This window comes from Tachysurus vachellii, chromosome 25 (genome assembly GCF_030014155.1).
Source record: "Tachysurus vachellii isolate PV-2020 chromosome 25, HZAU_Pvac_v1, whole genome shotgun sequence".
In the NCBI taxonomy this organism is placed as follows: Eukaryota; Metazoa; Chordata; class Actinopteri; order Siluriformes; family Bagridae; genus Tachysurus; species Tachysurus vachellii.
In genome coordinates, this window is record NC_083484.1 from 3,022,501 (window position 1) to 3,036,918 (window position 14,418).

General features: G+C 40.4%; 1 protein-coding gene across 1 annotated transcript in view; it reads left to right on the forward strand.

Moving 5' to 3' along the window:
• zbtb47b (zinc finger and BTB domain containing 47b) overlaps positions 1-14,418 on the forward strand; it is a 20,636-nt gene extending 6,218 nt beyond the window's left edge. Inside the window, exons 2-6 of the mRNA XM_060861601.1 lie at positions 7,141-8,132; positions 9,277-9,424; positions 11,494-11,609; positions 12,424-12,568; positions 12,726-14,418. Coding sequence (XP_060717584.1) covers positions 7,368-8,132; positions 9,277-9,424; positions 11,494-11,609; positions 12,424-12,568; positions 12,726-13,054 — 1,503 coding nt within the window. The 5' untranslated portion in view covers positions 7,141-7,367 and the 3' untranslated portion in view covers positions 13,055-14,418. The remainder of the gene's footprint in view (positions 1-7,140; positions 8,133-9,276; positions 9,425-11,493; positions 11,610-12,423; positions 12,569-12,725) is intronic.

Sequence of the window (14,418 nt, forward strand, 5' to 3'; positions counted from 1 at the left end):
ATTTTTCTGTTTATCCATTAGCAGCTCAACAACAACAACAACCAACACCCATCCGTATAATCAGATTTTCCCAACAGTAATGAACAATTAAAGGAGTTTACAGGATACGGTCAAAGACACCAATATAGTTTGTAGAGTTTAAGAAGTCAAGTTGTTTGAATGATTTATTTTCACCCAGATTTTGAATGGAGTTCGTTTTAAATGCAGACTACGACTAAGACTTTTCCAAAATGCTTCTCTTTACTAAATTCCACATTGATTGCTTTATACTCAATAGTGATTGTATCTGATTCAGAGAATCAATTTCCTATTTCCTGTTAAACGTTATTTCTTAGTTGAATTCTCGAGACGTTTCCAGAGCAGGCTTTACTTGGATGGAGAGAAACGTTAACATTAACTCGCTCCACGTTCTGCCGCTTTGCTAAATCCACCAGAAAGGTGAGTCATCACGAGTTTCATTTCTGCTTGACCAAAATATTAATCTCCACTGCAGAGCTTTTAAGTCTCTCGAGGTGTTGCTAGCATTTGCACATTACAGAGCTCTGTGGTTAAGGTTCATGTGCAAATCCAAGCACGGCCAACAGCATACATTGGGGTTGGACCGGATTTATCCTCGCAGGGGTGAAAATAAACTGTAGTGTGATGAGGAATTGGTGTATTTTTACAGATTTTTATTACTAACCCGAGGACAGAAATTTGGGATGGATTCTGATTACTCATCTTATAATTCCTCAGGATGGAGGTTTGTAGTAAATTGAGCTTGTAACACTTAGAAACTAGAGACAGTTGGATGTATTTGTAGACTTTATAAAGGATTTTGCACTAATCCTGATCATAATCCACACCGGAGGCCGGAGTGAACACACTCTGTTAGCAGAAAACACAATTAGTGTAAGCAGATCTGTTAGACATCAGTCCTGTTCGAAACCAGAAAATAAAAGATCATGCAGATGGTCAGCAGGATCGATTTTGAGGCCAAATAGGAAATAAAACAGGAATTGTTTTGTGATTGAGTATTAAGTGTTTTGTAATTGATTCCTTAAATGATTGATTCCTTTATAAGTAATGTAATTTTTAGTGATTTTTTTATATATACATATATTGATCAATATGGTCTGTTTTCACTTTGGTTAACACTTTAATGCATTACACACAATGCTGACTTTGGTGCAGTGGGGATTTAGGCTGCGTCTCAAACAGCTCTAAGCACTGGTATCACTAGGTCCCTGTATCACTAAATATTGGGACACCGATGACTCGAATTCCAGCAACATAACTCGCATATTTAAAACGTCACCACTGCCTTTTATCAACAACATTCAGGACCCGTATCTTTCTGACGTTATTTTTTCATGTGTATTTTGTTTTCATTTTTGGTCATGGTATTTCAAGCAGGATCGTAGGCTAGCTACTGAATCTTTACAAGTTGTTAAGCAATTCAAAGTTGAGCTCAAACCATTAGTGTATAGTACATCAAATAAGGTTAAAAATCCTTAACGTAATTAATCATTTCAGAGCAACAGCAATGATAACGAGCTGCTTAGGTTTGTCGACAACGTTGTCCGAGAGTTTGGTTCGTCCACAATTTTTTGCAGCTGAGTGTCATTTCCAGTAAAGTGAACACAGTGTGCATCGATGCTTCCTGGTTTTCATGTTGCATTTTGGGATTTTTTTCAGGGAGCGAATATTCCAGTGCACAGGAAGGATTGAGAGAGAGAGAGAGAGAAGGAGAGGTGATCAGTGCCCTCACTACTGATCTAGGAGCTGATCAGGATGCACCCTGAGTCATTGTTTCATTTTCTACCTAGATTGTTGCAGCAGCGCTTTAGTCTTTTAGTTTGTCCAACTGTCTGTCCTCCTCCTCCTCTTCTTTGCTGATATCACCATCAGTGCCATCACCATTGTCTTCTCCTACATTGCTTACTACATAGAGACCAGTCTCTACGTGACCTGTAGCTGCATTGCTGTATGGAACTCTAATTCTCCTCCACTCGACATTGAAAAATAACGATTATGTTATTATGTGTGTGTTGTGCAGCATTATTAAGCGTTAAGAACTCTCACTGTAGAATATCTCAGCTTTTTTATGTTTCTGCTGGTGTCATTGTGAATGCTTAAGATTGTCAGCTGTATTCTCTTTAGAAAGATATTGAAAGATGAGAGTACAAACTCTGCGTGAACTCAGCAGCAGGGCGGAAGGGTTTAAATTTTGTTATCATTTTTGTTGTCGTAGCCTTTATAACTTCAGCCACTTTGTAGTAGCATCTGTAGTGTTTAAGGCGGCCTTGCTGGTCTTCGCACACATGTTGACACAATTTACAGGTTAAAATTACAGTCCTCCTGTCTTCTGTGTTTTCCTGTCTCTGTCTTTCTCTGAAAAAACACACGCATGTGCATGCACACACACACACACGCACGCACACACGCACGCACGCACACACATGCACCCTGCCCCAAAGAGGCCATTTCAGTTTCAGGTGATACAGAAATTACACAGCAGTTATTACAACCTTACTCTGCAAGTGTGTGTGGTGTGTGTGTGTGTGTCTGATAGAGAGAGAGAGAGAGAGAGAGAGAGGTGTGAGCAATGTCTACCAAGGTCAGGACAAAATGTTTCTGGAATGTGAAAAGGTGTATTGAACAAGACCACACAGGCGTGCACACACACACGCACACACACACACACACACACACACACACACAGACATCTATTTTCTCCCTCCATTGCCACTCCTCTTTTTTTCTGCTCCTTCACCTTGGCCAAGAGGACATAGGAGGGGTGTTAGTGCACTGAGGCACACACACACACACACCTGCTTACCTTGGGTACCACTGTTACAAGCCACACCGAATTAGTTTAGTCTGCACGTCACAATTTTTATGAATTACTATTTGATTTACAGGATCATTAACCTACACATTTGTGACAAATTCAAGGTAAATACAGTGTAGTGGTTATGCTGTAGGGGGCATATATTTATTTTGTTTGGTATGAATTGGCTGCATGTGTCCCCTTAGAGTAAAGCATCACTGCAAATCAATACATAGATCCTCTGACTGATCAACTTTCTGCACCTTCTGTACAGCTCGCTGGAGGCGAGATGGTTCACCAGAACCATCTGGAATGAAGCGCATGCATTGGTTTATTGGCACGAGAACATTGTTTGCTTAATCAGTTCTCAATTTACAGACAGCGGCGGTGTGAATAACTGCCAGGCCGCTCTGTCAGCTCGTGTGACTAGAAGCGGAGATGGAGGAAGAGAGCAGAGGGTAAGAGGATGGAGATTATTCACATCGTTCCTGGAGTAAATCTGAGGAGAAGCTCAGGATCCTGTAGGTTATTATTACTACAGGCTGATCGCTCAAGCTTAATGTCTCCTGTTACTCTTTGGCCAGACAGACAGTAAGAGAGTAAGTCACAGGAATTAGCACGTTGTTTAAGTTACTCCATATCTCTCACCTAGCAGTGTTTAGAGACATTGATTGTTTTTATAAATAATTGGATGTCTTTTGGGTTTTTCTTTTCTTTATGATGCTGGATTACGTCTTCCTGATCCTTGTCCTCTAAAAGCAGGTGGTTAAGCTTTTTTTTAAATAATGATATTTTCATAAATCTATATCATGTATATTTTACAGCTTATTGAAAAAGATGGTTTTATTGTTTCAGTGTTGTCTCTGGGGTTTAGCTCACTTTGGATCTATGTAACATTTGCCATCTTTCATTTCTTTCCATTTTTCTATCCGTTTGTGGGGGACTTATTTATTTGTTTATTTTATAATTCATTTATTTATTTGTTTGTTTGTTTATCTATCTATCTATCTATCTATCTATCTATCTATCTATCTATCTATCTATCTATCTATCTACCTATCTATCTATCACAAACATGCCATTTAATTAAGAATTGGAACTAAAATAATACTAATAAAAAACATGATTTTAATACCAAAAAAACAAAAAGCTTTTAATAATTATGTAAATATTACACCTCATAAAAGACACACATTATTCAGAACACATTCAGAACATAAATGTAGATTGTGAGATCTTCTTCTTCTTCTTCTTTGATTATGTAGATATCATTATATCAAAGGAATAAATTTTCTAACAAGCTGAGTTCCATCTCAGCTTGTTAAAACCTTTATTTTATGAAATCATGTTCTTTTACTGGAATTTCAGCATCACCACCACACCACACTCCCCCCCATACCACCATAAACATTTCTCAGTTTCTCATCGGTGGTGAAGGATTGAATGATGCTCAACCTCTCTCTCTGTCTCTCGCTCTCTGTCTCTCTCTCTGTCTCTCTCTCTCTGTCTCTCTCTCTCTCTATCTCTGTCCTTCTCTCTCTCTCTGTCTGTTTCTCTCTCTCTCTCTCTCTCTCTCTTTCTCTCTCTCTCTCTCTCTCTCTCTCTCTCTCTCTCTCTCTCTTTCTCTCTCTCTCTCTCTCTCTGTCTGTAAGCTTAATTAGATTTTATATGTCATTTCAACAGGTCTGTGTTTTAGAGGATGGATTTAGCTACATGTTAACAGGTCTGTGTGCAAAAGGATGAATTTAGCTACATGCTAAGAGGGCTGAGTGTGAGAAGATAAATGTAGCTACATGCTAACAGGATTACCTGAATGCTAGCAGGTCTGTGTGTGATTGGATCAATTTAGCTACACAAAATTTCTCTAACTATTAAAATGATCGACAGAAATAACATCTAAACAATAGTGTGAGCTACTCTACATTGTTGGTCTGTTTAGTCTTGTTTAGCCAAAAATGTGTTTAAACTCCTCTACACTGCAACAGCAGAATTAAAAACAGTGACTTTAGCCAGAAATGCTCCTTTTTAACCTTTCAGACTCTCTATAGGCACATCCACAGGAGCAAATTCCTTTAACTGCAGAACCGTGGCCTTTACAGCGGCATGAATGTGAACAGCTTTCGGGTGTGCCATGGGAGCAGACGCTTTCACTCAAGCAAAAGTCATTCAACAAGCAATGAGTGGAGATCTCATTCCCTCTTTCTGTGGCACTGGTTGGCATTCGTCTGCTTGGCAGGGAGTTACATACCACTGGCCAAGTGCATTCCAGTCTGGAGGAGACTTGCAATACAATACGCTTAAGCCTTGAGCCTGATATTGTAACATTTCGTTCTGGCAATAAAAAGCGCTCTCGGATCAGAAGTGCTACATCCAATAAATCTCTTCAAGCTTTTTGTTAATGCGTCATATTTTATTTTTAACTTTCCCTGCCTTGTTAGAAGAAGTAAAAAAGTAGCCCTTGTTAGCAGATGATTCGAGTTTGGAGAAGATTTGATGTATTTTCCAGTCTGACATGTCTGACGCTGCTGTGTCCTGGTTTCCAATCACTGTTATAAATAACACAGGCAGAAATAATGAGACTTGATTGGGCCTGTGGTTGGGGTGACATTTTATTTATGTATGCGAATGTGAAGTCATGTTGACAGCTGAATACAAATTGTGAGACAGCAGAGACAGGACATTGTTTCATGCTTATAAATCTCTCGTCCAGTTTACAGATAAAACAAAAAAGACAAAAAAAAAAAAAAAAAAAAAAGAAAATTGGACGGTTTCAAAATGGCCACGTTCAGTGGCTTGTGTACAGTAAGTATTCGTTTTGAACTGTTAGACAGTCTTATAACCAGGAATGGAAGGTCTGACGGGTTGGAGCTATCAAAACAAGTCTGAGATAAAATGTTAATCTTTAAATTAAGAAATATTACAGCATCCCCCAGAGCTTCATTATAAATGAAAAGACATGACGATCACATCTGCAGTGGGTCGTCCACCGACATCAAGATCTCAGTACTAAGGACATTAAACAGAGAAGTTGCTAAGACACCAAAGGTAACTTAAGATGATGCTCTCACCACCATGCTTCACTGTACAGATGTTGTTAGGTTTCTACCAAATGTATTAACAAGTGTTCAGTTGTTCAGGTCTCATTGGCACTTTTTTAATCTCAGGGCAAACTCCAAAAAGATCTTCATTATAGACAGTTCCATAAAACTAACAACCATTGTACTCCCATGTTCTCGTAGTTGGGCTGTGGATCTCTGCAGGTTTTTCAGCGTCCTCCTTACTCTCCTGGTTTTTTATTTTAATGATGTAGTTTAGCTTTATAAATTGTTAACATGGCACAAAAGGTCTTTTTTTTCACTTTCAGACAGACACAGAATCAAACAGATTTAGGAAGCGCTTGATGAGCATGAACTTGTTAAGTGATTCCACTTTGACCAAATCTGAAACATTTTAATTCTTGAAGCTAGCAGGTCCAGATAGCCAACCAAGCTATTGCTAGTAATGAAGATAATCACCATTGAGACAGTATTCCAAAATTAACGTTGTTAAATAAATAGCTGGAAATCGCCGACTTTGTTAAATCGCTGACTTTCGCTAAACATATAAATGATTAGTGATCAAGTTAATATGTATCCAAGTGTTCTCCTCTACGCTAGTTTGGTCCTGTTTGACATTTTAACAGGCCTACATCATCTCTTAATCTCTGAAAATTAAAAGCCCCCAGTGGCAACTGACATCAGAACAAGCACTTTTGCATTCAATCTTGTGGCAGTTAGTGGCAGTAAAAGTCTGCTTAATGAATCTGGATAATTGTTTGGAGAGGCTGGTATTTACTCTCACGACTCTGCCTAATTGGTTATTGGCCTGTGTTTGTCTTCTGCATTGTGATGACTCCAGCAAGACAGGACGGAGAGGTGGAGGATGGAGCTGATGGGATGAGTGTGGATCTGAATATCAATGTGGCTCTCAAACGCTCCTCGTTCTCGTTATCCTGTGCTCCCACTTCGTTTGTTGTGGAAGAGATGGAGCATGTTTCAGAAGATGGTGTAGAATAAGCTCGGAGGAGACGGCATATGGCTGTAGGGTTGCCTGATATCTGTGTTTAGACTTTTATTAGTGAACATGGTCAGGTTCATAAATGATGTGAAAAAAAAAAGAATTATTTACATCTCATTGCTATTGATGTTGGAATGTGTGTGATTGAGGATAAAGCATTTTAAATTTTTTGGTACTTTTAATGTAAATGATATTGCAATAGTTTCAGATAATCTGTTTTATAAAATTTGTAGCGGTAATCTAAAATTCTGCTTTTCCTCTCTGTGAACCAGCTCTAGTTTATATCGGAGAAGACCGGCGACTTCACCACAGTCGTGTTCTGCCTGCTGGAGGATGTGGTGCCACACTTCACCTGTTTGATGGACACGTCTTATAAACAGTGGCACCTTTTACAGCCCCACGTGTTTAATGTGGACTTTGCTGGACATCAGCGAGGAGGGCAATCGAGAAAAACACAAACACACCACTTTACAGCAAAACCAAGGTTGAGGAGCACAAAATGGATGCCTTTTCCATTAAGGTGGTAGACAACACAGCGGGCAGGCTAGAACATCACGCTAGCTCTCAGGCCCAGGTCAAACACTTCTACAAAAAAGACGATGTTGGAGGAAGTGGGAAATGCAAAGCAGATGGAGGCATCGGCCCTGAAGAGGCAACACCTCAAGAAAGCCCCGCCTCTTTTAACAGAGACCAAATCATTGTTGAAGTGAACCTTAACAACCAGACTCTAAATGTTTCCAAGGGGCCAGAGGGCAAGAGCAGAGAGCGAGGTCAGACTCGTCACCGCACACCCAACGATGAAGATAAAGACTATGAGCAGAGGCAGGAAGAGATGGAAATTAGCACAGAGGAGGAAAAGGATGATGACGATGAAGAAGAAGAGGAAGAAGAAGAGGATGAGGATGATGATGGTGATGAAGAGGAGAACGATCTTAGCATTCCAGAGGTTCCACTGACAATCATGGAGAGACCGCGGCGTGGGACGAGAGGGAGCACTGTGGCTTTGTGCCAGGGTTTGGGCAGTGGCACGCGGGCACAGAGGCAGATGGAGCAGGAGAGTTTGGGCCAGAAGGTAAAGCTGGAGGAAAAGCAGCACTTTGCTTGCAAGAAATGTCCGCGTGTATTTAACAATCGCTGGTACCTGGAGAAACACACCAACGTCACACACAATCGCATGCAGATCTGCAATAAGTGCGGCAAACGCTTCCTTCTGGAGAGTGAGCTGCTGCTGCACCATCAGACCAGCTGTGAGAAGAGCATACAGGTATACACACTCCCGAGCACACACACACACACACACACGTTCCTATGTCATTTATAGGAAAAATCCTCTCTCATCATTGCATCTGCAATATATGCTATTATCACAACCCTAGAATTTCTTTGTACTGAGAAAGGAGCATCACAAGGCACTGTAAAGTGACATTGACCTTCTTTAGCAGGAGGGAGTTAGGGAGGGAGAGAGAGAGAGAGAGAGAGAGAGAGACAGAGAGAGAGAGAGAAATATCATAATTCCCATAGAGAGCTCTCTGGACTCCCAGCCACAGATTGCTGTGGTACTGTCAGGATTCTTCTGACCAGAAATCACTAATGAATGTCCCAGATACCTCACGATACCCCAGAAACGTGTATTGTGTTGACATTATCGATCACAGTATCAATATTATGTGATCAGAGTAACCGACACAACTGAATTACAATTCTGCTGTTGCTCTGCAGCCCATACATACAGAACAAATACCTCTTTATTTATAATGGAGCTGTGTTAGTGTGTGTTATATATATTTAGTATTGTCTAGAAATACAGTACAAGTGATTTAATCTGCTATATTTTCATGCTGTATTGTTTATGTTAATGACACTGGAATAAACTCTAACCGTCCGAATCAGATATTTGATCAGCTTATTAGTCTGCATGTAAACAAGCTCAGTCTTTCAAAACAGACCTGTAAATACATCATCTTCATACAGTCTCTTAGGGAGAAGGTTTTCACCTGTATATCTGCTGTGCTTTATTTACTGCGCTTGTCTCTGTCCACCATTACGTCATGTTTTCTTTCTGCTGTGTGAGATGTGATGGGATGTGATGTGAGGTGAGGTGAGATGAGACGTGGGTGATCTGTATGCATGTGTGAGCTCTGGGATGGAGAGAACAGCTGGATGGTGGCATTATTGCCAAAGTGCCGAGTCATTTCCTGTTTGAACTCCACTGTGGAAATGCTTAGACTGCACATAGTTGGCCATATATTATTTCTTTCCTGCTTCTTTGGGGCCATTTAGAAAATTGCGTTGGTATTTTAGATTCTGAATATGATTTAATCTAAAGTGCATTTCTTATTGATTGGTTACTGATTTATTTTTAAGATGCCCTTGAAGAATGAATCAATAATGAATCTTTTTTTTTGCAGTGTGTGACCTGTGGGAAGGCCTTTAAGAAGTTATGGTCACTCCACGAGCACAACAAGGTCGTCCATGGCTACGCTGAGAAGAAATTCTCCTGCGAGGTGTGTGACAAGAAGTTCTACACGATGGCGCATGTCAGGAAGCACATGGTGGGTGAGTATCCTGGCCTGCGGAGGGTTAATTAAAGGGGCGGTATGCTATTTTTACATGCTGTGATAATTGTGTGGCAAACTGCAATTAAATGTAAAACATTAAGCATTCACTTTTGCTTCTGTTGAAATGATGAGCTGTCTTTTAATTGATAAGGGTATAAACTTTAGGGGGCGGAGCTAAATTCTGGGTCATAAAAATCATATATCAGTACAGGAAATAATTTTAACTCATTGTTGTTACAAGTGGGGGGCACGGTGGCTTAGTGGTTAGCACGTTCACCTCACACCTCCAGGGTTGGGGGTTCGATTCCTGCCTCCGCCTTGTGTGTGTGTGGAGTTTGCATGTTCTCCCCGTGCCTCGGGGGTTTCCTCTGGGTACTCCGGTGTCCTCCCCCGGTCCAAAGACATGCATGGTAGGTTGTTTGGCATCTCTTGAAAATTGTCCGTAGTGTGTGATTGCGTGACTGAATGAGAGTGTGTGTGCCCTGTGATGGGTTGGCACTCCGGAGTGTCCAGGGTGTATCCTGCCTTGATGCCTGATGACCCCTGAGATAGGCACAGGCTCCCCGTGACCCGAGGTAGTTCGGATAAGCGGTAGAAAATGAGTGAGTGAGAGAGTGTTGTTACAAGTCAGGAAACAATTGTAAACAATACAAACAGCATCTCTGCTGCAGAACAACCCCCCTGGGAACAGCTAGATGGCAGCAAAAACTCCACACACACACACACACACACACACACACACACACACACACACACATGCAAGGACGTATGATCTAAAGCTGTGTAATTAGGTACTGCTTTGCCTGGGTCATGAACAGTAAGTTCCTTTCATCTCCTGAAGCCTGATCTGTATTCGATTTAAGCGTCCTGTTGGGGAAAAATAGCCACACTGACCTTGTTTCTGCCCCATACAGCACACGCAGCAGAAAACACAGGCTATGTTGTTTAATCTCTCCTAACAAACAGAAAGAAATCTTTCATCCCAGAAGTGCTTCTCGTCTCCATAACGCTCACCTGAGAGAAGAGTAGAATTATAATGTGGTATAATAAGGATCAAATTTCTTTTATGGGACATGTCATTATGTTTATACTGTATATGTAACATTGTGTAAGTTTTCAAATGTTGAACTGTGCGATTTAACTGTGCGATTTAACTGTGCGCTTTAACTGTGCACTTTAACTGTGCACTTTAACTGTGCACTTTAACTGTGCACTTTAACTGTGCACTTTAACTGTGCGATTTAACTGTGCACTTTAACTGTGCTCTTTAACTGTGCGATTTAACTGTGCGCTTTAACTGTGCGCTTTAACTGTGCACTTTAACTGTGCACTTTAACTGTGCGATTTAACTGTGCACTTTAACTGTGCACTTTAACTGTGCGATTTAACTGTGCGATTTAACTGTGCGCTTTAACTGTGCACTTTAACTGTGCGATTTAACTGTGCGATTTAACTGTGCGCTTTAACTGTGTACTTTAACTGTGCACTTTAACTGTGCACTTTAACTGTGCGATTTAACTGTTCGCTTTAACTGTGCGATTTAACGGTGAAATTTAACTGTGCGCTTTAACTGTGCGCTTTAACTGTGCGATTTAACTGTGCGATTTAACTGTGCGATTTAACTGTTTGCTTTAACTGTGCGATTTAACTGTGCACTTTAACTGTGCACTTTAACTGTGCGATTTAACTGTTCGCTTTAACTGTGCGATTTAACTGTGCACTTTAACTGTGCGATTTAACGGTGAAATTTAACTGTGCACTTTAACTGTGCGATTTAACTGTGCGCTTTAACTGTACGATTTGACTGTGCACTTTAACTGTGCGATTTAACTGTGCGATTTAACTGTGCACTTTAACTGTGCACTTTAACTGTGCACTTTAACTGTGCACTTTAACTGTGCGCTTTAACTGTGCACTTTAACTGTTCGCTTTAACTGTTCGCTTTAACTGTGCGATTTAAAGGCCCTAAGATCATTTATCAGAATTTTGTCGCACGGCTCATGCGCTGTAAACATGATATGCAGTAGACATGTATAAGAATGCAGAGGTGTGTGTCCTTGCCTGCAGCCCACACAAAGGACATGCCGTTCACGTGTGAGACCTGCGGGAAGTCGTTTAAACGCAGTATGTCTCTGAAGGTGCACTCTCTGCAGCACTCGGGGGAAAAACCCTTCAGGTGTGAGGTGAGTTTACTGTGTATTACATCATTTAAGATCAGTTCTGATGCATGACTTTGTATAGAGAGGATTTAAACACATAGGAAATAGGAGTCACAGTGATTGTCTAATGTAGGTTACCTTATCAATACCTTATCAGTACTAATGTAGTTATATAAATGTATTCTCATATTAAATCTCTATCATTCTACCATACACCGGTATAGACAATCCATCTAGTGATGCTAGTGTTATTACATATAACCCATAATTAATTTAAGCCTGGTAGGTTAACCCCTAGCTGCAGTTTGTCTTGTTGATTACAAACAGAACAAACAACTACACAAGACCTGCACGTCATTTCCAAAACGTTTTGTATACTTACAGTAGAGATTTGTCTGTCCCAGGTCTCCATCGCCATGTGTCCTGCGTCACCTGGGACACACTCCAGACTCCTCACTACCATTTGTAGTGTACAGAAAATTGATTTGCTGTGTTATAAGAGGAATAAAGCTTGAGCTTGTCATTGATTATTTTCCTTTAACATCAGTCCTTGCCTAAGATTTTTTTTTTTTTGAAGAATGTAGGAAATACTGTCTTTGGACTTTAAGGAAATCATTATATCCATGACCTTTAGGATTATTGGAGGTCATCATTTGTCATTTGCTGCTTGCAAGTCACAGTGACAAATGAATAAAGAATTATTAGGTTATTAGGTTTCAGCTCCATACCATCCAACATACAAACCATGGTTTTTCTGATGGACCTAGTGTGAATAGTTCAGTCTATAACCAAATTAAACCAAATAGAACAAACACCAAATCTGTCTTTTCTGCTGCAGAACTGCAGTGAACGGTTCCAGTATAAGTACCAACTTCGCTCTCACATGAGCATCCACATCGGCCACAAGCAGTTCATGTGCCAGTGGTGCGGCAAAGACTTCAACATGAAGCAATACTTTGACGAGCACATGAAGACCCACACTGGTAACTAGCTCATGCTCAATCTCTCTTTAGTCTGTGAATTTTGTCTAATAGAGGAGTTTATTAAAATGACTGATAAATAAAACTTGGTTTTCCTTTAAGAAGCTGTGACTACATTGACAAGATGAGAGATGCAGTAATAACTACTCTGTTTTTCCAGGTGAGAAGCCGTACATCTGTGAGATCTGCGGGAAGAGCTTCACCAGCCGGCCCAACATGAAGCGGCACCGGCGCACACACACAGGCGAGAAGCCGTATCCGTGCGACGTGTGCGGCCAGCGCTTCCGCTTCTCCAACATGCTCAAGGCGCACAAGGAGAAGTGCTTCAGGCTTAGCAGCTCTTTAGGAGACGACAGCAGCGTGACCTCGGGGGCTGAAGGGTCACACCCTTCCTCTCTTCCTCTCCTCCACTCCATTAGTGGCCTTCCTTCTCCTCCTTCTCCTCCTCCTCCTCCTCCTGCTTTATTCTCCAATTCAAGTAACGACTAACAAGCGTTTTTCCGTGGAAACCTGGAACTCTTTTTTTTTTCCCTACTATTTTTTTTAGTGTGGTGAACCAAAAGTAGTAGTCGATTCCACTCAGTGGGTGATGTCATGCAGGGGAGTTTGAATGTTGTAGCAGGCTTTTGGAACAGTGTGTGACACTCAAGGGATGTTTTATACACAATCAAGATTGGCTCCTTATAGTACTCGAAACATTTGTTCTCAAATGATGCATTATTGTGGTTAAGTTCTCATGCACAGCTGTCTGCGCAAACGTCTTTACAGACTCTACGCCCTGTCTGTTCTGCTCGTGTGTGTGTGTGTGTGTGTGTGTGTAGATGCTAGCGCCTTTCCTTGGCTCTCAGAGGAGTCGGGTTGTCTGTTGTGTATCCAGCCAGCAGAGGGAGGCGTGTGACTGAGCAGCAATGCAAAAGAGATTATTTTTTCTCTTTCACGAGAAGGTGCCGATGCCGATAACCAAATCCCTGCGTCCCTGCAGTAACCAAACCCTGTGTGCTTATTAATGAGGTATAACATGTTTATAATCACTCTTGCACCTTATTTCTAACTTTAACCATATCACCACTGATGTTGTATCGGTTAATGTTGTCTGATTTGATGCCATGTCTCTGGCACATGAGGGTGGGGTTGTGGGGTGAGAAAGTGGGCAGAGTTAACCTGCGGATGTTACATATTTAAACAGTTTTCTTTTTGTTTTGTTTTTTTATTTGTTTTTTTTTTTCTTTTAATGTAACATTGCACTTTATTAAAATCAGTCTGCATATCGGCCATAAACAGGACTGAGATATCAGGATCGGAAAGCCTCTGATTCTGTAGATATCTAGCATTATAGCAATATACATGTATTCAACTAAAGATGTTTGCAATTTTGTACATTTGTCTGTACCTCAAATAATTTATGGTACATTCATGTTTTGAAAATGTAGCTTATTATGAATTCACTCGTTCTAACGTTACACTTCATTTTCAAAATCTTGTTTTGAGATTGTTTGATTTTTTTTTTATTTTGCTAAGTTGCCCATGTTATACTCCTAGAAGAAGCTGTTACTTCAATCTAAATGACTCATCTTTATTGAGAATAAGAGGTTTTTTGGTCACTGAGATATATGTTAATTATAATATAATAAAACTAATTAAAAAGCTTAATAGAAATAGATATAGAACATCACTTTAGAGAATAAAGGCTTTGTGGCTGTGTTTAGCTTCATCTATAACTGACATGGATATTTCAGAACTTCTCTAAAATGATATTTGTGTCACTAGAATTTGGATTTGAATGTTATGAACTGAGCTTTATATTTTAAAATTCAAACCCATTGTATTTATATTTTGGTAAACTTTATTTTAAA